The sequence below is a fragment of the Salminus brasiliensis genome, chromosome 24 (genome assembly GCF_030463535.1).
Source record: "Salminus brasiliensis chromosome 24, fSalBra1.hap2, whole genome shotgun sequence".
NCBI lineage: Eukaryota > Metazoa > Chordata > Actinopteri > Characiformes > Bryconidae > Salminus > Salminus brasiliensis.
Genome location: NC_132901.1, coordinates 19,789,338 through 19,815,267, shown reverse-complemented (window position 1 = coordinate 19,815,267; position 25,930 = coordinate 19,789,338). Strand labels below are relative to the sequence as shown.

At 42.5% G+C, this 25,930-nt stretch overlaps 1 protein-coding gene across 17 annotated transcripts in view; it reads right to left on the bottom strand.

The window, feature by feature from the left end:
• LOC140546486 (neurexin-2-like) overlaps nucleotides 1-25,930 on the bottom strand; it is an 819,352-nt gene that overhangs the window by 200,233 nt on the left and 593,189 nt on the right. Inside the window, exon 1 of one of the 17 annotated variants that reach the window (XM_072669802.1) lies at nucleotides 16,009-17,641. The exons of 15 other annotated variants lie outside the window; for them this stretch is intronic. In XM_072669802.1, the coding sequence (XP_072525903.1) occupies nucleotides 16,009-16,330 (322 nt within the window). In that variant the 5' untranslated portion in view covers nucleotides 16,331-17,641. Of the gene's footprint in view, nucleotides 1-16,008; nucleotides 17,642-25,930 lie in introns of those variants that run through there. One more of the 17 variants, XM_072669801.1, reaches the window with a different exon arrangement.

The following is a 25,930-nucleotide window of genomic DNA, read 5'->3' as shown; positions in this document are numbered from 1 at the left end:
GCTCTCCCACTGACAAACGATAATTGAAACGCATGAATCACGTAGAACGGCATGAAGCAGACTTCTAGAAGCCCCGTGCACCTGCTTACAGCTCCGAGGCCCACTGAGACGGGTCGCCCTGCCTACCGGAGAGTGAAGCCAAGCGAATATTCCCACCTGCATCCATCTGTAAACAGCTCAATTTTACGCACACATGCAAATGCACAACACACACAGCACACACACACGCCTTCAAGGTCTTTTATGCCAGGGACAAAAATGGGCATTAGCTTATTAGATGTATTATAATGCTTATTATGACAGCAGACTAAAAAGACATTCATTCATCTTCTTACCCCCCCCTTACTGGTCAGGGTTGTGGCGTGTTCAGAGTTTACCTTTAAATCACTGGGTGTAAGGCTAGAATACCCCCTGGACATGGTGCTAGTCCACCTCAGGGCACCACACACAGCCATTAACTCACACCTGTACTCTTAAGAATAAATGTGCAAGCAATGGTTCTTTGAGTGATGCCACAGAAAAACCTTCAGTTCCATAAAGTCTATACTAGAGATTGTGTGTAAGCGTGAAGAACCTTTAAACTGGTTAAGAACCTTGGCAAAAGTGGTCCTTCTACAACATCACTCAAAGACCCATTTTCAGGACCTTTAATCTTAGAAGCAATGTGGCATGGCCAATTCACCTACCCTGTGTTCTTGAGAGGGTGGAGGAAACCCATGTGACACACATGTAACCTGCAACTAGGATTCGCCATGGATCTGAAACAGATTCATGCATCCCACAGATAACCAGTGCATGCATACACACCCGTTCAGGTGGCATAACAGAAAACCAGTAACCTCATTGGCCCAGTTGACCTTCCTCTATAGCTACAAGGTGCAGTGCAGATGATTGTGTGCCTATTGTAGGCACCTTTGACAGTGGACAGGGGTTAGCATAGGCACTTTAACTGGCTTTGGCAGTAGGTATGACACACTTGTAGCCTCTCTGTTGGTTCCACCCATTAGGATAGCCTTAATTTCCCTCACACATCGATCGCAGCCGCTATACATATGGAAACATACTCCTCTGAAACAAACCGTTGGCCTTTTTGCCCTGAGGTTAAAAGCTGTGATCTGACCCATCTGTCCTGCAGCTGACCGCTTTTGTTATCTTTATTTACTTATTTATTCCTTTTTTGTTTGTTTGTTTACATTCTGGTGCATCCATGCTGAATCCTCTCAGTCTTTGAGGCTGAATGCCTTCCTAAACAGCAACAGCTCATGGTATGAAGGTGCAATTCGCCAGCTGAGCCATGAAGACAAGGGAATACGACAATGACAATAACAACAGCAAGACAACAAGAACACAGCATAAGGCATTTATTTCCTGCATCAGAATCTATGCTAATGCTAATGGAGTTCCCTCTTCAAGCATGGAAGCATTCGAAATTCCCAGTGAGAAACCAGTGAGAACTAACAATACGAAGAAAGGAGTGTAAGTACTAATGTTTGAGGCCAGAGAAATCGGAGGAGCTTCTGAAGACAAGGCCTCTGAGCTCAGCGGCTGCAGGTACGAGGAAAAGGGATAGAGGAGGGGCCGTTTTTTTAATATTTATTTTTTCAAAGCTGCACCCATGCATAATCTAAGAGGCGTTGTTTATTAATGTGCGAGGGTCCCAGCGGTGGCAGAAAGCAGCGTGCAGTCCCGCTCAGCAGCACTTTAATATCAACCCTGATTAATAATTAACGCAGCGCTTGCATCAGCCCCACGCTCGCTCTCGCCGAAGCTTTTGGACGCAGTCTCTTGAGCTGTCACAGCGGCTCAACTTTCAACACAGAAAGAAGAAAAGAGAGGGAAGAAAAGGGAACTAAATAAAAAAGAAGGTCTGCTCTCTCCTGGCTGCTGTATAGGACTCCCACTGATGCTCTGTGTGATGGACTGAAGCAGGGTTTTCTCCAGTTCTGGAGAAAATCACAGTGACCTGAACTCTTCAGCCTCAGTCATGAGTGATTTAGGACAGCGATGGAAACATCAGTCCAGAAGTGTTATGCCCTGACAACAGCACTGTAGGGGTGTATTAGACTATAGTGGTGGGCAATACTGTACACGGATATGTGTGAGTGGTAAAAAGAATAAAGGCTAGAAGCTAATGCTAGGCCAACTGGAGAAGGGCTAACAGAAGGAAGCCGAAGCCTGGAATGTGAAGCTAGGGTAGGCAATGCTATGCCATATGACTATTGTGAACCATTGCATTGATATAAACAAAACCAGCCAATAAAGGCACAGCTCATTATTGTTGTTCTATGAGTCCAATATAAAAGGAAAATTAATGTGTTTTATTCTAAGACGTCATAACAGAGTGGTAAAACTGCATCTGGACATTTTATACCCCAAAAGTCCCACATACTTACTGTTTATATATCTAAGAACAATAAACAAATACAATTTATATGGCATCACACAGCTGTTCATGGTAAATGTTCATCTAGTGGTTGAGGTCAATGTGATTTCTAACCAGTCAGTCCAGACAAAGAACAGCAATCCACTTTAAGGGTGGTCATCCCTTAAAAATCATGCATTCATTTCTTCACTTTAGTTTAGCTGTTTTGACTGCTCTCTGTACTTATCAGACTAGATATAAGAAAAGCCAATACGGCTGTAAATCCCAGAGGACAAAAAGAATCAATCCTGTAATCATGCGTCGCTTGTGCTGCGAGCAAGCAGCTTTACAAGTCAAACTCACTAAATGCCGCCTAAGCTAAAGATATGAGCTAACATATCAAAGCCTATTGTTATCACTTAGTCCAGGGGTGGGAAACTGAGGGCCAGAGTCCAGCACAGTTTGCATATTTCCGTGCTCTAAATCACCAACTAAACTAAAACAGAACCAGGTGTTTGAGCAGGAAACACACAAAACTGTGCAGAAATCCAGATCTCAAGGACCAATTTGACTAAGCCCCACTCTGGAGAGACTGGAGACCAAATTGTTAATGGAAACTAATGTCCACTGACTCTATGTCTACTGATATTAACAACTACTAGACTACAATCTGTTGCAAATATTAAAGATAATAAAGAATATTACCACCCCTAAAACACCCCAGTATCTAGCTAAAAGCTTTTCTAATGAACATTTTAGGTTGACCTTTTTATTGGTTCTTGATTCAAGGTGTCTTATAATGAAAAACTGTATTTATCGTAGCATAGCTTGGTTCTGAAAGGAAGAGCCACAGAAGAGCCGGTCAGAGGAAGCATTGCTGTGGGTGTCCACACAAGGAACCCTAGGCTAGACTAAAAGCTAACCTGGCTGACTGGCTACATTCTCTTCAGCTAGCTAACTGTACACTACGCCAAGAGTACACAGTACAACTCCAAAAAAGAAATAAAATAAAATAATAATAATAATAAAAAAACATACCAAAAGTAATTACAATGTTCCTGTTACAGTTTCTGTGATCTGTCACAGTGCCATAAACCAGTCAAGGAAAGCAGAGCTTATCACTGTTTTTAGGAGTCCTTGATAAAAGGAAAATCAGCGTATTGCATTCTAAGGGAAAATAACAGGGTGGTAAATAGGCTAGTGAAATAGCATCTGAGCATTTTTTACCCCAACAAAAGTCCTTTCTTATTAACTTATTATTAATAATAGTATTATTTATACACAAAACCACAACTTAAATACTCAATCAAGGCTTTCTGTGGCACTTTTAGGACCAGCGTGTATACCACTGAATGGATGTTCTACTCTTAGTACACATTTTTAATCAAATGTTTCCTCCATTACCATTCAGGTTTTAAAATGACCTTTCTACTGGAGTCTTGGCCCTCCTTTGAAAGATGTGAAGCAAACCAGCCTGAATGTAACCTGTACTGCATGTGTAAAGTTCTCTGGGAGTTAAACAGCCTGCTGCTTAAATAGGTAGTTATTTTAGATCTGCCAATTTTGCAGCATTTCTCTCATACAGCCCGAGAGAGGATGACAATGAGGAAGTGATGGAGTCCTGAAGTTGCTGTAACTGTCATGTGATAAAGCTGGGGCACCCAGCGGAAGGCATTAGCAAACATAGCTTGAGTTATGATTCACTCTATTTCAATATGCCATTACATCTTTCACACATCACTCTCACTGCCTATTGATGGAGCAGCTCCATTATTATATTTTCATACCAGAGTGAATGTGAGCGTACCACATTTGTGTGACTGTGTGGAGGTGCCAGTGTGTGCGTGTGTTCATTGTAAGTGTGTGTGCGCCATCAGTCACGGAAACACAGGCTGCGAGTACCCACGAGCAGCAAGACAGGGTAGGAAGACTGATGTGTCACTTGCAAAATAATAATAACAGTCAGTGTGCTATTCCCTCAACGGCCGAAAGCCTGTTCCTACATAAAAGCGAATTCACCAGAGCCCACCAGGGAGGACCCCTGGCAGTCTGTAAACAGAAAGAGAGCTGTTGCTGCCCTCCTCCGATCCCTATCCTTCCCTTTTTAATAGAAAAATGATGAACAGACATTTCAGTAAGGCTCGGCAGCGGCGCGGCTCTGCGGGACTGCGCTCGACAACATGTCGGCTACAGTGGAAGAACAGGGCAGTTACATTGCAGAACGTCTACAGAGATCAAACGTGGCTGTGCACACTACATACGAAATGTGCTACTGCAATTATACAGCAGTAAATAGCCAATAAGACTGATAAACTAAATGTCCAAATGTTTGTGAACACAACACATTCAACTACGTTAAAAAGCACCCATTGCTGACACAGATGTGCAAATGCAAACACATAGCTTGTCTAATCCCTATAGAGAAGTGCTACCAAGAGTTGGATTCTCTGAAGCTAAGAAAACATGAATCTAGTGGCATCATGCCTAAGGCCAGGCATAGGCTAGAGGGGTATAAAGCCACCCTGCATTGAGCTGTGGAGATGTGGAACTGTGTTCTCTGGAATGATAGACAGTGCTCAATCCAAAACATATGGGATGAGTTGGGGAGTTGGGGATGAGGTGGTGTGGTGATCATCCAACATCCTGACCTCACTAATGATCCTTTTGCTGAATGCAATCAACAGTGCCGCAAATGTAGTAGAAAGCCCTCCCCCGGACAGTAGAGAGAGCAGGTGTCCCAATACTTTTGTCCCTAGGCTTAAAACACGCTATGAAAATGCAAATGGTGCAGTCTGAAGTGCTTCACACTTTGGACACAGAAAACCACAGCAAAAAACTGGTGAAATGGTGAAATCTTGGGACTAAAAGTTTTGCTAAATGGACTCCAGTACATGATGGATAAGCGGTCTTTTTTAGGTTTTTCCCATTTTCCAGCAAGGAAAGCACCAAGGTTGTTAACAAAGGCGGCATTAGGGTCTAGTCTGTCAAACTGTGAATATTTAAAGGTACAGTATTTTATAATTTAGTCAGAAAGTCACTGAAAGTGCTCTGTTTTTACCATATCTTGTTTAAAAAACTCTCATTTTGGAACACAATCTGTATTCAGATGACTGCAGCTTTGCTCTGGCCATTTGTGTTGAAATTAAAATGATTGTTTCAGCCTGTTCTGCTTTTTTAACAAGGCACAATAAAGGCTAGCCAGTCAGAACAGAAGTGATTTGCATGCACCAGTTTTATAAAAGCATGGTCACAAAAACAGCCCGTTTTATTCTAATGGAAAAAAAAAGAAATGTTGGAAAATGATTGTGTAGAAATGAGTTGTGGCACTTTAGTTCATAAACCCACACATACTTTATTAGTGGACATTTGAATAAGCACATTGGTGATGTGATTGTTATGCGGTCAACAATTGGTCAGGGTGTTATAACACACAATGAAAAGCTGTGATATGCAAAAAAAGACAGACTTCTCTGACACCAATATTGCAACTAGAAAAGTGTATTTCCTGAAGGAAAAGCAGATTGGCTGCACAGCTAAAGTGGTCCCTACCTCCATGGCATTTATGGTGTTGCTAGGGGGTTGCTAAGTGGTTACCATGCGGTTGCTATGGTATCTCAGGTGTTTGCCATAGTGTTTCTAAATGGTTGCTAATTTGGCAATTTATAAGCTTTTGATATAATACTGATATTGATATAATATTTCAGGTGGTTGCTATGGTGTTGCATTGGTATCTCAGGTGGGTGCTCACTGTACTGTCATAGTGGTTGCTGTCATATTCTGTATGGTTGATTGCGTGTTTCTAGTATCGTGGTAACCTTTGAAGGGTGACAAAACCTATTGATTCTTATGGGGGGAAAAATCAGCATAAAATTTGATTGCTATGCAGAAACCGTATGTCCAGTCAAAAAGCTCCACACAAGCCTGAATCACACAGTCAGACTGAACAATGCAACAGCATGGATATCTTGTAAACTGCAGGATGAGATATGCAGTGAAAATAAGAAAACAAAAATAGAAATTGCACAATTGCTTTGCAACGTGCAACCATAATAAAACAATATGTGAAGTAGCCCTAATAGAAAGTGTCACAACTGGGTGGGAAGGAGTCATATTCCCTAGCCTGTGAGAATTTTTGTGTATTACACAGAATACTTCAACAATGAAAACAAAGCACTACGTGCCTTTTGAATCTGGTTGTTACAGAGCAGGGCCAACTCTAGCATGCTAATGATCCATACTGAATGGCTAAGGTTAGCCAGTGGTCCCTTGGGTGCTACTGACTTGGCCTCCCTTGGCGCAGAGGCTGCACCAGGGCCACAAGGAAACATGACTCATTATCACTGTTTGTGTGAAGAGGAACATCAGGGCCAGAAGAAGAGGAAGCATAATGAGCAATTCTCTACAGCCAAGACCTTTGGCTAGGTTAACCTAATCAGTACCGCTAGCATGATTAGCGATGGGCTTCAACAAGTTCCTGTTTCATGTTTCATTGTGTGTTCAGAGAATACTTATTATTGGGGCTCAAAACATCTGTTCTATGTCAGCATTTTTGAGATCAGTATTTATGTTAATGTGGATGTTTTAGACAGTCCTTACCAATCGAATTCTATAAATTCTTCAGCAAATTCCTTCTGATAACAAATCCATATAAACAACACAATTTACAATATTAATTTACTAAAGAAACAACCTTTATTAGACTTGAAATAATGTTTAAAGTATAACAATCCATACAATGGAAGCTAAAATAAAAAAAATCTATATTAACCCCATATTAATGATGAAATAGCCATTTCATTTGCTAGATTTTGTGGAGTGCCTCACGGTTCTATTTTAGGGCCTATAAAAGTGATGCAACTAATAATGATATCATGATGATATTAATGATGTATGATCCTATATGCAGAGTTTATGAGATTAATTAGGTATTATACAGACAGAATAGTGGTGAGTGGCAGTTCCCAAACCTGGTCCTGGAGAACCTCATGCCCTGCACATTCTAGTGTTAACCCTGCTCCCCGGAAGCCTGATCCAGGTAATCAGGTAACTAACAGTTGATTAAGAGTTGGACATGGTGTGTTAGAGCAGGAAACCACTAAAACAGTACAACAGGGGACCTCCAGGGCCCAGATTGAGCATGACAGACGGTGGAAGAAGTTTCAAAAGTGATCTAGAACAACAACAACAACAAAAAGCAGCGTTGTGCTCATGCGTCTTTGGATTTGTGTGTGGTTCAGGCCATAGCTATTATCGCTAACTCATAGCACAATGCTTTGGGTCAGAATATGACATTGGTTTAAGGCTGTTGGAATAACAATACTGATTATATAGTACACAGGTAATGGTTGTGTAAGCAGTATAAGTATAGCTTGGAGTACAATAGCTGAGATAACTTACTATTATTGTGTAGCGTTATCATAGCTGCGGGTATGTTAGCACCGCAGTCATTAACATGCCTTGGGTGACATCATGCTAGGAACAATGGAGCTGTCAGTCAAAAAGTGTTCATGCAAGCAGTTGACAGTGAAGGGAAAATGGAAGAAAAAAAAAGAAAAAGGGTGAAATGAGGGGAAAGAGAGAAGCGGAAAATTGATGTAAGAATGGGAGAACAAAGGCTTGGGTAAGACCAGAATAAAGGCCGAGATGTAAAAGGAGGAGAAGAATGGGAATCATTGGGAACACAAAAAGTAGAAATAGAAGATATAAAATAATGTTGCTCTGATTGAGTTGCTCTGGTTGGGGGATGCAGCCACTGTTGCGTTCACTGGATGCTGGTTCACACAATGAAAATAATGTTAGTGAATGAATGAAAGTAATTAATACAGTTTGCTGAAGCTTACCGATTTAGACCTAGTTTGAGACAGCATTTCAGGGTCAGGCTGATATCAGATATCAGAGGGAAAAAAGAGTGAATCCAAAGCAGTCCTGTAACAAATGTAGCCTGAAACTGTGTGAAGTACTATCCTATATAGTGATAGGTAGTACGTAATGTTGTTAGCTAGCAAATTGGGCATAACCAAAACAGAGCTGGAAAATGATCCAATTCCAAAACCCCCAAACTCTTATGAAACAGTCTTGACTCATTATATTTACATAAAAATTACATACACCCAGCCCACTAGGGGGAATCCTTGTCGAAACCCTGGCAAAATGGTAAAACACAACAGCGACTTTGAAAGAAAAAAATAGGGTTGTTGATACTGAAAAGCAGCCCATAGCCTTCAGGCTGTGTTAGTTATGGGGGTACGGGTTGCTACACGAACCAGGCCTCGTAACATGGCTCTGTGCTCAAACTATTACAAAGAAAAACCTGGGGAGCAAACAAGGATCCACACCAGACTTGAAGCCAACATTAGCCAATGCTAACTTTTACCATTGTCCACTCCCTCAAAAACAAACTGGACTTCCACAGCCGAACCACACCGGAGACCAATACGTAGCATCAGAAAGGAAAGCACTGGCTGTTTTTCTGGTAAGACCCAAGAAAGCCGAACCTGGGGAAGGGAGTGGGGGCATGGCCATAAACTAACCTGGCTACAATCTCTTCAGCTTGCTAACAGCACATTGCGCTGAGAGGACAAAATAAGAGGACAGCAACGCTATCCGATAAGGCCTAAGTATAATTGCTGTGTTTTTGTTAGCGTGTTAAAGCTACTGCATGCTATAGTGTGCAGCCTGTAAGCCATAGCAGTGCCATGAAATCATCATAGCTAATAATTTTTCTTCCTCCAGCCCTGCATATAAGGAAAATCAACATGTTCCAATCTGAGACAAAATAACGGGGCGGTAAATTGGTTTGTAAAGCCGAGATAAAAGGTTTTGATAGGAGTTTGACAGTGGCAGTATATATAGATGTAAACTGCACCAAAAGAGCAGAACAGAGAGAAAGACAACGGGAGATGAAGAGCTGAGAAGGAGAAAAACGCTGTGAGGTAGAAACTCCACAGAAGAGTTTCTGACAGTCCTGGTGGGTTCACGAAGCCTCGTGGAACTAAACACACACACACAGCGGGGGTGGACCTATCTGACCGCCCAACTGATAGCGCTCTGTGGACTGAGGCTCTGCACCATGCAAGGACACCTGAAGGATGGTTGCCATGGGTTACCAGGGCAGAGGTGCATGTATATGTGTGTGTGTGTGTGCACGCGTGGGTGGCTGCATATAGCTAGCATTTCTTGAATAGCCTGAGAGGTGCTGGAAGCTGAAGAGTAAGAAGGTGGAAGAAGGTGCAAAAAGTGATCACTGACAATAAACAGCAATGCTTGTGCATGTGTGTGTGTGTGTGTGTGTGTGTGTGTGTGTACCACAGTCACTGACAGCAGCAGAACTGCAGAACTGTTGGCCTCTCACACAGCATAGCAATGAGGCTCAGCTACATGAATAATGCCTATTACTGTGCACGGTCTGTGATAGACACACACACACACACATACACTGCTGGGAATATGTGCAATGGTTTAACAGTAACGCTTACTGCTTGTGATAGACACACACACACACACTCATATAGACATTATTCTCTGAGAGATTCCATAGAAGAACCACAGAGGAACTTCTGGTTCCAAAAAAGAACCATGTTTCTAATAGAAATATGTGAGAGTGAACCTTCACATCAAAGGATGCTTCTTTTGAACCCTTTGCCGGACCTTTATTTCAAGAGTATAGAGCCATATTCTTACTGTTTGTGCACCTTTCCCCCCACGCATTACCTGCTAGTAATTTGTGCTATGTTGCAAGCTGCCAAATTCACATACACAACAGCCTCTCACACACATACACACGTCTGTCATCTATTCAAGGACATGATGCATCTTAGACATGTAATTACTGGAGCTGTCTCAATAATTAATGCAGCCTAATGTGTGAAGTGACACATGTCACCTCCTGTTCCCTTCATGTATTGGGGACACAGAGCCTCCATGATCTCAGGAGACCTCTACAAATGGTTCCCACGTCCCTATAGGATGTTGTTACAACATCTTTATTTAAAAACAGGTCATGGTTCTCCTGCAAAGAAAGGAATGAGCGATGTGTCTACACTGCCTTCAGCATCAACAGAATCAGAGATGATTCTCCGCCGGTCTTTTGTCTTTCTCTCTTGGCCTTCTTCCACCTGCAGCTCCCCTCCCAGAAAAAAAAGTGCCGGCGGAGTTAGGCAGCACAAATCATGTAGTGCGAATACATTTGGGACAGCAGGTGTGAAAAAATGCAGCGTGGCACCATAAGAAGGAGCACTATTCCTATCTTTCTCAGAAACAAGCTGCACTCAATCAGCTATCCATGAGCTTCAGTTAGCAGCAGATTGATGCCTTATTTGCCAACAAACAGGCAGTGAGGTACAGCCTGGACACACCTTCCAAGGACCATGTGACATGATTAGAGGCCTCTGAGAGATATGCTCCGGCAGGAGCCAGCCTTTTTTTCACCTTCAGACTTCTGAGATTAGTTCCTGCATCCAGGTTCTTTGAATGGGCCTGGTTAAGATTTTACCACAATGCAGGATGCAAAAATCAGAGAGAATAACTATTGGAACCTCTGGGGTTCTCAGCTGAGGGTTCAGTGGTTCAGGAGCTTTGGTTGAGAAGAAGCATCAAACAAGCTTTGGTTCAAATCCAAAGGATTCAAGCTGGATTCGTTCATTCTGGTAGGCTAGAAGACATGGAATGATGCTAGATCTCAGCAGGCTGTACAGCACAATGGGCTATTTCATACTGTATGTATGCCATAGCTTTTACATAGACACATTTATCTCACAGTGGTAATCCTTTCCCCCACATTTTGGTACACAACACCAGCTCTTTGAGGAGGAAGGAAGAAAAACACAATTATTTCTATCTGACATTTTACTGATGCACGATAAATTTCAAAGAGCGAGGATAAAATATTCCAACTTCAGCATTATTGACCAAGAGAAAAACAAATAATTATAAAACTTGCCCTGCATACATTTCTGTATTTCCATTTTGCAGTCTGTTAGCAGATTTAGTTTTCATCACTGCATCACTTTCATCACCACAAGAGTTTATGCTATCCACGTTATCAGTAGTATTACTGAGGGCCCATTTCATCCCATTACAATTAGCTATTGATAGTTTGTTGATTTCTAGAAAAAGCTGATTCTTTACAGCAGCATGCAAAAGAGTGGGAAACTGGTTCTGTTACTGTGAACATTTAAATGAGTAGAAAATGGACTGATCTCCAAAAGACGTGTATAATGTGTGGTCTGTACAATTTTAGAGGAAAGAACAAAAGGAATACCATGATAGACATCCCAAGAGATTTGAGCTCTCTGATAATGTTCAAGGTCTCAGACTATAAGCAGCTTGTTAGGACTTTGCCTTGTTCACATCATTAATAGAAAAGGTCATGTGGTGCAAATTTCAAAGCTCTTACTCCAACATACCTTGTCACAACAATTAGCAGCTGTGGGCAACTCTAAATAGCTGCTTAGCACTCTGAAAATTTAAATAATTAATACTTAGCAAAGCCTACAAAGCAGGACAATGCTATAAGGAGATGAAATAATTATCTAGTAGCCATTTCCACAGTTCCACATTTACATAATTAAAAAAATTACAGTTTGCAGAAATAGTGGAAGTCAAGATGGGGTCTGGAAGACCAAGACAACTTTCAGAGAGTATGAATTGCTAGAATGGAAAAACCTCTCTTTAACTGCAAAGGACTTTCAGGAAGATTTTGCAGACTCTGGAGTGGTGGTGCACTATTCTACTGTGCAGCGACACCAATAACCTTTCCTGTATCCTAAATTTGAAAGTCTGAAACATCTAAACAAGACTGAAATGTTGAAAGTCTTGTGGACTGATGAAGTTAATATAGAACTTTTTGGCAGCAATAAGCAAATGTATGTTTAGACAAAAAAGGTACAGAATTTCATCAAAAGAACACCTTGTCAGCTGATAAGAATGGGAGTATAGCCTACTGTTTGGGTTTGCATTGCAGCCAGTGGCTTGGGAAACATTTCATTGGTAGTGATGAATGGATTCATTTAAATACTAGCAAATTCTAAAAGCAAACATCACATTGTCTGCATGCCACATTTACTAATTTAGTAATATTAAAATAGTAAAATTAATAGTTTTTTTTTAATAATATGATATGATATAATGTACTATTTCATTCATTTTTAACCAAAAGCCTTGTTGTATGTTGTCCAAGATGTTATGATTGGTCTTGGACCAAAGCTGACCAATCTTCGACTATATTACAGGACTGATGACCAGCAACCAGGTCCTCAAAAAGTCCACAGAAACCGTACATCACGTCCTCTAATGATGTTTGAGCGTATGGACACTCAGCATGCATTAAGCATTCTTCAGCAAGAGAGTGGGACTACTGAGACTAATTTTGCCTTGCCCATCAGCATTAATCTGGCTAGTGGATGGGACAGGCAGGCTGTTGAATGTGAGATAATGAATTGCAGTACACAGATCTGCACAGAGTGAGCGGAGCTGCGGCCCAGGGTTTCGTGACCAGGCGTGAACGCACCCTGCATCCATTAGGAACCAGAGAGCTATCCATTAATCAACAACGATAACTAGACACACGATCCTCTTGTGCTCCACACTTGCCCTCTTGTTTGGAGGGGGGCCATTGACGGTGCTCATTCATACACGCAGTGTATGCCATTCAGACAACGTGCAATCATCTCGATAACGTTTACAAGGCTTGCCAATGAGTGTTGCCCTGAAAGCGTGTGTGCCTGCCACATTGCAGAGGTATTTTTCACAGAGGTGAGTTTAAATCTGGCTGTATTCACAACGTGAGCCCTCTTCACTTGCCCTCTCGGGGGAACGGGAGCTGCTAGAGAAGAGCTCTGACAAAACCCATCAGTCCTGTGACTCTGTTGGAGAGAGAGATAAATGCTTGTGCTGAGCACCAGAGCCTACAGGGCCAAGCTATGCTAAAGTGAGTGGGGTGAAAGGGGTTCGGATTGAAAATTCCAGGTGCCATTTCTCCAGCTCACTCTCTTCTTGTAACGCTGTCATGTTTCGATCGTTCTCCTAGTTCTTCCATCTGCTGCTTTAAAGACTAGCTGACCGCAGACCCATTGAAACACATATGCCCAGCATTGAAATGGACCAATCGCTGACTCTGACTTTAATGCTCCTGTGGTAAGAGGGCCAATTAAACCTTTAGCCTGTTGACAAGCTTCCAATCAAGGGAAAAAGCTCCTTCATTTCCAGGCTCTCTTGGAGAGAAATCTGCAGTATAAGACTTTGCTTTAAGGCCTCTCAGAACTCTGCAAAGTCTGCAAACTTTCAGCTGTTGACGCAGCAGCAAAAGCAGAAGAGTGAAGATGATGAAATATTGCCCTGGATGGGCTCCCTTGCTCCAGCTCAGAGTGCCCTGCCTGCCTCGATGTGGACTTGCATCAGCTAACGATGCAGAATCCAGTGCCAACAGAGCTGGCAGAGACCAAACACTAACAAACAGAAATACGAGGCCTATAAACAGTAGAGCATGAGTGAAGAGGGAAAACATCACAAGGTCATGTTCAAGCATGACACCGATCTTCGCTAAATACGAGAGAATAAAACACTTGTGAGGCGTTTTTTTTTTTTTTAGAATTGATTAGCTCCAGGTTAGACTCCAAAGTGTACTTCTTAGTACAGTAGCCTGTATCAACTGACAGACTCGATTTGAGAGTCCGTGGAGGGGGATGCAGAACATTTCTGTGTTATTTATGCAAATTTGATCAGCCTAGCAACTCAAGATGCAGGAGAAGTACAATGAGAAAAAGAGTGATAGAAGATGGATTAAATACCAGTTGAGTACCAGTTAGAGGCTGCCATTTTAGAACACTCCCTCGCACTTCAGTGTCCGTGTATGGACTTCTACCACGCTTTCACATAATACAGCATCCTAGCACTACAGTGGAACTGCCATCGGACCTGCAAACCCTTGTGGAACGTCTATGTGGTCTAGCGGACCAAGGCGTTGCCAGTCTGACCTGGTGATTGCTGCAGGTCAGGCTGCCCGCCATCGGCAGCTGGAGCCTGAGAGAGCACAATTGGCCTTGCTGTCTCCAGGTAGGGAAATGGTGCGATGCTTGCCGGCATGGGCATCTGTTAGCCGATGCAGTAGCGCTGAGTACCTGGTGCTTTCCTTCGAGCGCATTGGTTGCCTGGTGACGTTGCATCATCGGTAGTTCGGAAAGAGGTGCGAGTGGTTATACATGTGTTGGATGAAGCATATGTCAGTCCTGATCCTCCCAGTGTTGGGGGCTTCTGATAGGTGTGGAGTACTAATTAATGGGTTGGGTAATTAATTAATAATCTAGAATTGAGAGAGTAAAATTGAGTAAAAAGGAATACCATATTACCCCCCCCCCCCCAGAAGGAAATGTGAAGCTGCAGTCTGCATTGTGTAGAGAGTGCAGCTAGGCCTATAAAAGGCAGAGATCCCTGGAAGAATGTGAGGCATCATAAATCTAATTTGGGCCTGAACACTAAGGGATGCAGAGAGCCAATAATGTCAATACAGACGGGGGTGAAGGCAATTGACTGCAGTGCATGCGCCTGTTTGGCGGACGCAGATGCTTGATTGATACAGATTACAGCTAAAAGCAGGAGAGCGAGAGGACGAGATGAGCGAGGGATAAGTGGATGAAATGGAGAGATATGGATGGGGGCAACAACAGAAGGTGGCATGAGCATTCATGCAGTCATTTTAGATGAAGAGAAAGAAGGAACGAAGGCAAGAGGAGAGATGAGTGGGAGAGAGAGAGGTAAAAAATGGGAAAAAGCAAAGAAGGAAAGAAGGAGACGGGGAGAGAAAAAGCAGCAGAAAACATCAAAGAGCTTCTTGACAGGGCTGCCTGGTTACTGAGCAGTACTGATGCAGTATGTATAGCATAATAATAGACTGCTTTGTCTGCAGTGGCTTTGAGTGTGCCTCAGGATGTGCTAACATTCGCACTTCGAATAAAAAGGCATTTCACATTAATAGCAGAGAAAGTATGTTGAGTATGACATACCATACAGTACAGGAATACCGTGCATCGGATCCTAACTGAGTCAATTTCAATCTTTGCTGACAAAGTCTCAGAAGGATTATCTTCCTGCTTATATCTGTCTTCAGGAAGGCTAGTAATTTCTGCAGTAATCCAACTGTTCTTATGGCTTAAATGGTGGGGTGCCTCAAGGATCAATATTAGGTCCACTTCAGTGCTAAAACAGAAATGCAAACGTCGCACAATTTTCTTATTACATCTTATTGGTAGAACCCTCAAGGGGGCACTTTTGGAAAGCCCATAGACTTCTTACTATCCGGCGAATATCTACAGTCACGCTTTCGTCCAATACCAAACTCTGTTATTGGTATTAATGTTTCAGAGTCTGCAGAAAGTGAACGCCACTGGCATTTTCCAATAGTAACCAAGACCTCTGATGACCACCGTCCTGTGTAGGATGCTTGGAATGGATACCTAGACCGACAACAACAGAACTGCCCAGTGGCTTCCTTTTTAACGATCATGGAATCACAAATGAATCCGAGATTACCAATTAACTCTCTGTGACCTCCTCCAAAGACTCCAAAAACCTACAGCAAACCAAGGTTGGGACAAAGGATCTAATTGAAAGTGCAGCACAAACGAAAAAAAGTACAAGAAGAAGTGACCTACCATGGCCCCCACGTGTAAGGAAGGGCATCCTGTTGATCGCAATAGGCACAGTGCCATGTTTATTGTGAAAATGGTGGACATGGTGAGTCGTGCTGAGACTGGATGAGACTCTAGCCGAAACGGCCGGACCAGGGAAAGCTAGCAAGGACAACGACAGAACCAGTCGCCATAGACTGGCCCAAAACGCCCGGGGTGGGGGTGAGGGTGGGGACGGTGGGGTGAGTACCAATCCGCTCACCAGAACAACTGCCCCAAGGGCAGATGGAGAAGGGGGTGGGACTTCCATGCCCTGCCTTCTCAGGCGACAGAAACAGGAAGACATATTAGACCAATTCAGGATCCATAATTCCTAGATTCCCTGTGAGGGGGAAATATTTCAGAGATCGGCAGCAGGAAAAAGGAGGAGATCCTGTTGGAAAGAAATTCCTTAAAAAAAAAGGACAGAACGAGGACGGAAAAAAAATCCACCCGAAAAATAGAAGAAGAAGAATCCAGTTGCTCCAGCTGTGCAATCCAACGATGACGCCAATCAATTCCTTATTCCTCTGGAATGTTCTGTAGCTCCACGAAAACAAAATCAGTAAACACAAGGAAAGGATGTAAAAACAGCTCTTAGATAACAGAACCTACAGTGCTCAGTGTTTAGTCCTCCAAAACTGATTGAACAAACAACACGAATGCACTCTTAGGTCCCTTCCAAACCTCATCCATCTATGCTTGAAGGTGGATAAGTAATATTTTAATGCAAGCACTCCGTGTGTCTTAAAAACCTCTGTGGTTCCGTGTGACGGATCCTCAGGCTTGAGATCTTGTTACAGAGACTTCCCATCGAAATTCCGACCCAGTGAGCAAAAGACCTCCATCCTGGTCTGATGTTCTTACATCAAGAAACAGCCAAAAAATAAAGGACAAAAAACCCAAAGAACGAAAGGGGAAAATGAAGGGGGGGGAGGGAGGGGGGTTGAGAAAAAAGAGAACAGATAGAAGATGATGGAAGAGTAGCTGAATCCGGCTTGCAGGGTTTCAGGTCCCCAGAGGAACGCAGAGTCTGCAGCGGAGAAGAGGAGGAGAGCGGTGTGAAAGAGCGAGGGGACGAGAGATTAAAAAGCCCAGAGAGGAGTAACTCCTCTCAGGCACACAGAGCCTCTATACTTTTCCAAAGGGACGTGCGTCCGGACAGCTGACAGGACAGGCGAAAAGACGAGGACGAGGGGACGAGGAGGGCGTCCGGACGTCTCTTTCTTCTCTCCGGCAGGCTTGGCATCACAGCACAGCAGGAACGACAAGCTCCTTCTCCCTCAAGCTTTTCCCCTCCCTCCGATCTGCCTCCCTTTATTTTTCCCACACCTTAGACGAGGATAATTCCCACTCCTCCTGATGGTGCGCCTCCCAGTCAGTGTTTGCGTTCGCAGCCGTTGCTTGGCGAGGGTGTAGCGGTAGTCCAGGCACAGGAGGCTGCTGATAGTGCTGCTGCTGCTGCTGCTGCCTGTGAGGTTCTGAGCGCTAACATCGCTCGCAAAATCCTGCTAATGGGAAAGGAGAGAGCATCCTTCTTGGGAATGCTGCTGCCGATACAGACACGTCTGTGAGCGCAAACCGTGAGAGAGGACGGCAGCAAGAGGCAGAGAGAGAGAGAGAGAGAGAGAGAGAGGTGGAGAAAGAGAGAGAGAGAGAGAGAGAGAGAGAAGGAGAGAGAATAAGAGAGAGCGAGAGAGTGAAGAAGTGTGGCAGTGCTAAAGCTGTGACCAGTGTGTGTGTATGTGTGCTCCTGAGAACACTCAGACTGTGATAGAGAGAGAGAGAGAGAGAGAGAGAGAGAGAGAGAGAGACAGAGAGAGACAGAGAGAGAGAGAAGAGTGAGAGAAAGAGAGAGGGGGGTGGGTGATGACGGGGGGGGGGTGGAAGGGTGGGAGGGAGAGAAAATGAGAGGGATGCAAGAGGAGGGGGTGATGGGGCACCCACACACACACGCGCACACACAAAAGCGCACTACACAAATACATACACACATTCTCTCTGAGGTATGCAATAGAAAAGTACCACAACCACATACAAACACAGCCACTGATGGAGACAATGAGGAGCCCCTGATTGCGTAGACTGGATGCTGGGAGTGAATGGCCGACCACATAACCACTGTAGACTGTGGTTAATAAAAGAAAGAAGAGGCAGATTGAGATCTGTCACTCGGTTATTTTCTCTCTCTCTCTCTCTCTCTCTCTCTCTCACATACACACATTTACACATGACTGATCCCTACTAAACAAACCATTCAATTTCAGCTCCAACTAATGAGTCGCATTTCTTTTTTAATCAGTCTGAGTGCGCACTGCTTTTAGCTGTAGGTCCTCCATTCATCTATTTTCCCTCTACCGTGAAAGGACACCTAATGAATGCTTTCAGCTACTTTAGGTTTCACCCACTGCGGACACAGATGTGCAAATGCACACACACAGCTTGTCTAGGTGTACAGAAGTACTGACAATAGAATCGGACTCCCTGGAGCAGACAAGAACAAAATTATCGGCGCCATGCCTAATGCCAGGGGTAGGCTAGAGGGGTATGAAGCCCACCCAGGATTGAGCTGTGGAGCAGTGGAATGATGGTGCAGCTCCATCCAGCACTTTTGGGATGAGTTAAGGAGTTTGGGATGAGGTGAGATGGTGATCAGCCAACATCCTGACCTTACTGAGTGCAATCAAATCCTCACAGCAATACTACAAAATATAGTGAAAAGCCTTCTTCTCTGGATAGTAGAGATAATTACTCCAACAAAAGCAGGATGAGCTCTTTTTAAATACCCTTGATTTCGGATGAAACAATGAATGAGAAGGTGTCCAAATACTTTTCTATACACTTCTCTGTATAGTGTATATATTCTCAATTGGGGGCTCCTTTTACCATCTTAACCCCTTTAAAGCCTTTAAATATATCATGTTTGCTGCAGACTTCTGCAACAACATTGTGATGATGAAATAATTAATTATATTGTATTACTACTAAATAATACATAAATAATAACAATGATATATAATAAATGTAACAATATGTATATATAGTATTATATATAAAAGCTATACTAAGTAAAGACTTCTCTGAGCTCCTGAGCTCTCAGGAGAACAGTACACATTATTTTTAGGAAGTTTAGTTTGCATTTCACTTTCATTTCTACACTCTACAAGTGGCTCTTTGAGTGATGCCATAGAAGAACCAGTTTTGGTTCCATAAAGAACCGTGTTTGTCAGAGAGATGTGTGAGTGTGACGAACCTGTAAAGCACCCAAAAACCTTTCACTTGATGTAAAGGTTCCTTTTCAATTTAAAGCTCAAACCTCTACTACAGACAAGGTTCTTTATGGAACCAAAACTGGTTCTGGTTCTTCACTGGTATCACTCAAAGGTCCAACAGAAAACTTGTCATTACCATCAGCAGTCATTACCTTCACAACAAGTTCTGTGTTGATAATGATGTGTTGTGGTAATGACTCTCTGGGACATGGATTTCCTAACACTTCTTAACAGTAAGTCTAAAAAATGCACTTTATCTGCAGTGCATATAAATAATGTGTTAATTTTACATACAACTGGAAATTGAATATTGAATGGTAATGATGTTTAATGCATCTATTGTATGATCAGGATGAATACATGATTAAATGACTCACTAGTCATTTAATCAAATTAACTAGTGTTCAATTTTATAATTGCTTACAGAAATCATAGGCTGTTACAGTAATGATGGTAATGTTAGGGAAGGTAATTTAGTTATTTATAGAAAATGTTCAAGACATGTATACAGTAGATATAAATGTAATTATTACATTATATGTCTTTTTGAGTTATAGAAACTTGTTTCAATGTCTGGGTTTAGAACTAAGTCAAAGATGCAAAGCATTGTATATGCATGTCTTTTTTAGGTATTTCTCATCTGCTGCCCCATAGCTCATATTATGGTGAGTTTGGGCGAGTTTAGGGGAGTTTAGGGGGAGAAACAGGGAGATTGCATACCTGATAAATCACACCTGATAGAGATTTCATTGGGGACCGCCTCGCAGGTTTAAAGAACAGGCTTGAAAAATGGGCGAATGGGAAAAAAAAGCCTGCACCACTCATCTCCCCTGGCAGTGGGATAAGGGGAGTAGTCCATTACTCAAGGCCAGGAGGGAGAGACACAAACACTGCCACTGAGCCATCCTGTCACAGTACTGCCTATGAGATAACCAAGTACAATGGCTTGAATAGAACCTCTCGGGACAGCACCCAAAAAAGAGAGAAACAAAGAAAACTACAAAAAAAAGAGTAGATGGGACTTCTGCAGAGAAGGCTTTTCAGCATGCTGGACGTGGGCAGCAGTCCTTCAGTTCAGCACAAAGGACGTGTAGCATGAGTGAGTGTCTGTCTACAGCAGGACCACAAACTGACCGCTGGCAGGGCTACTTTGGTCTAGACAAAGGAAAGACAAGGGGAGCAAGAGGGCGTCCCTGGCCACCAAACCTGTGCCATTATCTTGCGGCCAAAAGCACAGGCTGCCCTGGACAGGAAAAGAATGGCTGTTTAGGAGGGCATGCCAAGCAGCCATCAACCCTGCAGCCATATCAGTCAAAACACGGACTGCCACAGTGTCCTGCTTCAGAGCATCAAGCTGATTTTTCAGAATGAATCACTTCTAGAACAGAATCAGTTCAGACTGAATTCTAGAATGGAATCAGTTCAGACTCGATTCTGAATGGAATCACTTCAAAATGGATTCTAAAACAGAATCACTTCAAACTGGATTCTAAAACAGAATCACTTCAAACTGGATTCTAAAACCGATTCACTCCAGACTGAATTCTAAATCAGAATCACTTCAGACTGGATTCTAAATCAGAGTCACTTCAGACTGGATTCTAAAACAGAATCACTTCAGACTGGGTTCTAAATCAGAGTCACTTCAGACTGGATTCTAAAACAGAGTCACTTCAGACTGGATTCTAAATCAGAATCACTTCAGACTGGGTTCTAAATCAGAGTCACTTCAGACTGGATTCTAAAACAGTCACTTCAGACTGGATTCTAAATCAGAGTCACTTCAGACTGGATTCTAAATCAGAGTCACTTCAGACTGGATTCTAAAACACAATCACTTCAGACTGGATTCTAAATCAGAGTCACTTCAGACTCCAGACAATGTTCAGAAACAATGTACCATCTATTCCAGAGCAGTTCTGTCTGAAGGGCACAAGGCTGCACACTACATCTACATTCACTTCAGATTAAACTCTTGACTGGAACTGATGGAAATTTGGAATTAGTGTGCTCTAAGAAGAGGTCTGTGCTCTAAATATTTTTTAAAAGTGCTTCAAGGACAAGCGACTGGAACAGACCTCAAAGCCTCAGAGGGGGACATTAAAAGGGTTTTTACCACTCAGAAAGTTTCACATCAATATGAGCCTGACCTTTAATGCAACATAAGTAGACAGTGCATAGCAAAGTTATCATTTTATTTAAATTACACATTATTATACAAATACTGTATTCCTAGTGTGCAATGTTTGAAAACCACACTTTTTATGCAATGCTTATAAAGACCTTAAGGCCTGGCTGTGGAAACTGAGGCTGAGATCTTCCTACGTTATAACAGTGGGGGGTAAAGCCAGGAGCCACTGGTGGTTCCAAGGAGTTTAAGTGGTAAATAGTCTAAAGAACTTGATGTAAAGGTTCTTTAGCCATTTAGCCATGTCACACTCACACATCACAAACTACAAACATGGCTCTTTATGGAACCAAAAGTGGCTCTTCCATAAAATCAACACTATTTACACTACACTATTTTTAAAGAGTGTGGGCATACAGATTAAGCCTGACTTCTTCAAGACTTCTTTCCGGTCACCAATGAAAACCAATGAAAAGGCCCATTCTAAAAATGATGTGGGAAGAGATCTAAAAAAAGGATACATGGTTTCATGGTTGCCAGTAAAAGTGTGTGCTTTTTTTTTCAGGGCAGTGGTCAACATGAGTCAGCACTCTCTTACAAGTAAAGCACAAACATATTATACAGTATATGGTCTATTGTAAAACTAGCTGCTTACATAAGATCATTCATTCATAATATGCTCCAACAGAGTGCTGCCCATGCAGAGAGAACCCTGCAAAGGCCTTATGGCTCTACAGGGAGTTTTAACATGGAAAAAAAACATTTATTGAATAGATACATTGTCTGCTTCCGGTAGCAGTGCTGGAGGGGGGAAACATGAGTAAAGACACCGTATAGACCACGACTAAATTGCTCTGTTCATTTACTAATTCCCAAATTCAGCTTGAAGGAACTTTTGTAATTAACATCTATTGGCTTTGTGTAAGCAAAAATTTCAGCTGCTGACACACACACCCAAAACCATACACACACACACATTCTGCTGAGAGACTGAGCGAGCGAGTGAACGGCCAGCTAGCTAATCACTAAGTGAATTACAAGGCGAGCAGACAAATGAAGGCGGCGATAGCATCACGGCTACATCTGTGCTAGCTGCAATAGTGCAGTGTCAGGTTTCAAACTCACCAAAGGGAGGCAGACGTTCCGGGACTGCCAAGCCGGAGCCTAATCTGTATTACTGGATAAAGAGGAATATGGCTAATAATGCGGGAAAATACAGCAGGAGGTAATTGGAGCTGTCTGGCCTACAAGAGCGCTTTTGCTTTTTCCTGCCGTCTCCGACATCTTAATGAACAACGCAGATAGAGTTATCTTTCACTGGGAAAGTCGGAATGGGGGCGGAATGGGGGTGGGAGGTGGCTAACCCATATTAATCACACTGCCAATCCCACTGTCCCAACAATACAGTACATTTCTATCTGGCAGATGAGACAGGATCATTAACCCTTTAATTCCCATGGCGACTTTAATTAATTACCTACCAGCTTGGCGTGACAGCCTATAGGAGGCAAATTACGCTGAGATCTAGGCATGCTGGGAGTGAAAATCACTCGCTTCAGGGATTTGTCATGCGGCGAGGAAGGCATTAATATAAGCATTGTCTATACGCTAGTAAATTCTCCTCTTTACCACAAGCCAACTATCCATCCATCCATCCATTCATCCATCTCTCCACTCATCTGTCCATCCATCATCCTTGTCTTACAACTCAGCTGCTAGACTACCCCCTCCAGCTGTGGACCCAGCTGTCTGCGGCAGATGTGCCCGGATTCACACACCTCACCCTGGGCTGGCAGATGAGAGGGAGCCCCTTCCCTGGAGCTGTGGGAAATGGGTCACTAAATCACGCTAGCGAACAAGATAGCAATGAGATCCGCAAAAGTGGGTGGTAAAAGGCTTACTAAAAAAAAAAAACAGTGCTCCAGAGTGCCAGAGTCATTTTTAGGTCCATTTCCCCAACATATAACTTTACAGTTTTATGCCCCACCAGATGTCTAAACAATATTTTACACTTTATTATTTTCACTGTGACAAACGGAACCTTTACAGCTTCACTGCAATATGTTTTAGTTTATGAGCGCTCATTACACTAATCCTTACCCAGAAGACTAGCTACACTCTTAAAACTAAAGATGCTTCAAATGGTTCTTTGAGTGGTGCCATAGAAACCCACTTTCGGTTCCATAACTACATCCATAATGTTCAGAAATGTGTGAGTGGGAAGAACCTTTACATCAAGTGATTAAAAGGTTCTTCATACAGATTCTTCAAATCCTTTACATCAAGTAAAGATTGTTTAGATCTTCACACCTATTCTTCACACCATTTGCATCAAATTAACTTTTTTTTTAGATCTTTAAAAGGTTCTGCACAGAGAATATTCACACACCTTACATTAAATGAAGGTTTTTAGATCTTTAAAATGTTCTTTACTTCCATTATTCACATCCTTTGCATCAAGTTAAGGTTCTTTAGATCTTTAAATGGTTATTTACACCCATTCTTTACATTCTTTACATCAAGTGTTCCATTGATCTTTAAAAGGTTATTTACACCCATTCTTTACACTCTTTACATCAGATGAAGGTTCTTTGGGTCTTTAAAAGGTTATTTACTTCCAGTCCTCATCCTCTTTACATCAAATGAATGTTCTTTAGATCTTTAAAAGGTTCCTTCCACAAATAACACTTAACATTCTTAACACTCTTTACATTAGGTGAAGGTTATGTAGGTCTTTAAAATGTTCTTCACACATGTTCCTCACAACCTTTACATCAAGTGAAGGTTCTTTAGATCTTTAAAAATGATCTTCACAGCCACACATCTGTATTACAAACATGGCTCTTTATGACCCAAACATAGCTAATCTATGGCATTTCTCAAAGAACCATTTAAATCACCTTTATTTTTTAAAGTGTGGATCATGAAGAGAGTTGCTCACCTCAGAAAGGTCAGTATTTTCAAGTCGCTGATCATATTGTCTATTTAGTGCTTCATCTTTAAAGGATTTGACAAGTTGATTCAAGGCATTGAGGAGCTAGATATGACTGCATGCTTCAGCAGTAACATGTTACACAGTTGAATTAGCTAGCTAATACAGCCCAAGATGTGCTCACTAGACTTGAATGAACAACAAGCAATTTGTGGCAGATGCTAATGGGAGGGATCTTTCACTGACTGCAACATCACTATTCTCTGTTTGTTCTAGTAGAATGATCACAGCTGTTTGGGGGTTGCTAGCGTTGTTATCACAGGTACATTCCTGATACAATTACAACTAACACTGATCACCCCTATCATACAGTTCATTCCCAGACTCCTGTGCAATGTCCATATTCTTTGGGATCTCTTGAATTCCTTGGATTCCAAATAATACAATTATTGGAGTCTTAGCTGAAACCAGGCCTACATGGTCTCTATATATTATGGTATATACTGTTGCTGTTTCACAAAAACCTGACATACATTTGAATTGGTCAGTTGTTCTTTACATTGTTTAACAATTGCATGACTTGTAGAGAAGGATTACCAATAGAGTTGGACTCTCTGGAGCAGATAAACATGAACCTATTGGCTCCAATGCCGAATGTCAGGCATGGGCAAGAGGGGTATAAAGCCCCCCAGCACAGTGGAACTGTGTTCTTTGGAATGATGGTGCTCCATTCAATACTTCTGGGATGTTTTGGGGAGTTGGGGATGAGGTGGGGTGTTGATTAGCAAACTTCCTGCCCTTGCTAATGCTCTTGTCATTGATCGCAGTCAAATCCTCACAGCAATGCTCTAAAATCTAGCAGGAAGCCTTCTTTCCTGGACAGTAGAGGCAGTAACTCCAACAAAAGCAGGCTAAACTCTTTTTTAATACCCTTCATTTCAAAAGAAACAATCAATGAGCAGGTGTCCCAATACTTTTTGTCCATATAGTGTATATACAGTCACCTGTTAAAAAGGTTAAACCAACCATGTTTAGATAACCTGCCATTATGCAGTTTCTTCTCCTGTGCCATGAACGTATTCTTGGGAAACTCCTTGCATTCCTTGGATTCCAAATCATACAACCACTGCATGTGGAGACTGATCTGATACCTGAGCTGGCTGGTGGAACGGAAAACGTCCTTTTAGCTGTTTCATCAGCAAAGCAACCAAAACAGCAACAGAGACCAGAATGCAGAGGCTCGCCGCAAAATGGCAATTCAGTTGGATAAAGCAATGCAGGCTTAGAGTAATCTTCTCTATGAGACGAAAAAAAGAAGCCTGTTTCAACAAGGGTGTTAGACACTTCCTGAATGCGCAACGCAGCCATCAGAAGAGAGAGCGAGCGAGAGAGAGAGAGAGAGAGAGAGAGAGAGAGAGAGAGAGAGAGAGAGAGAGAGAGCACGCTCTGCTTTCAGCAATGAAAAGTGCAAAGATTCAAAGATGCTGAATCACATTTAATTTACCTGCTGCCAGGGGATATATGAGGAGAAACAGCTTCTGACTACTGAGTAGTGAGAGAGAAAGGGTGAGAGAG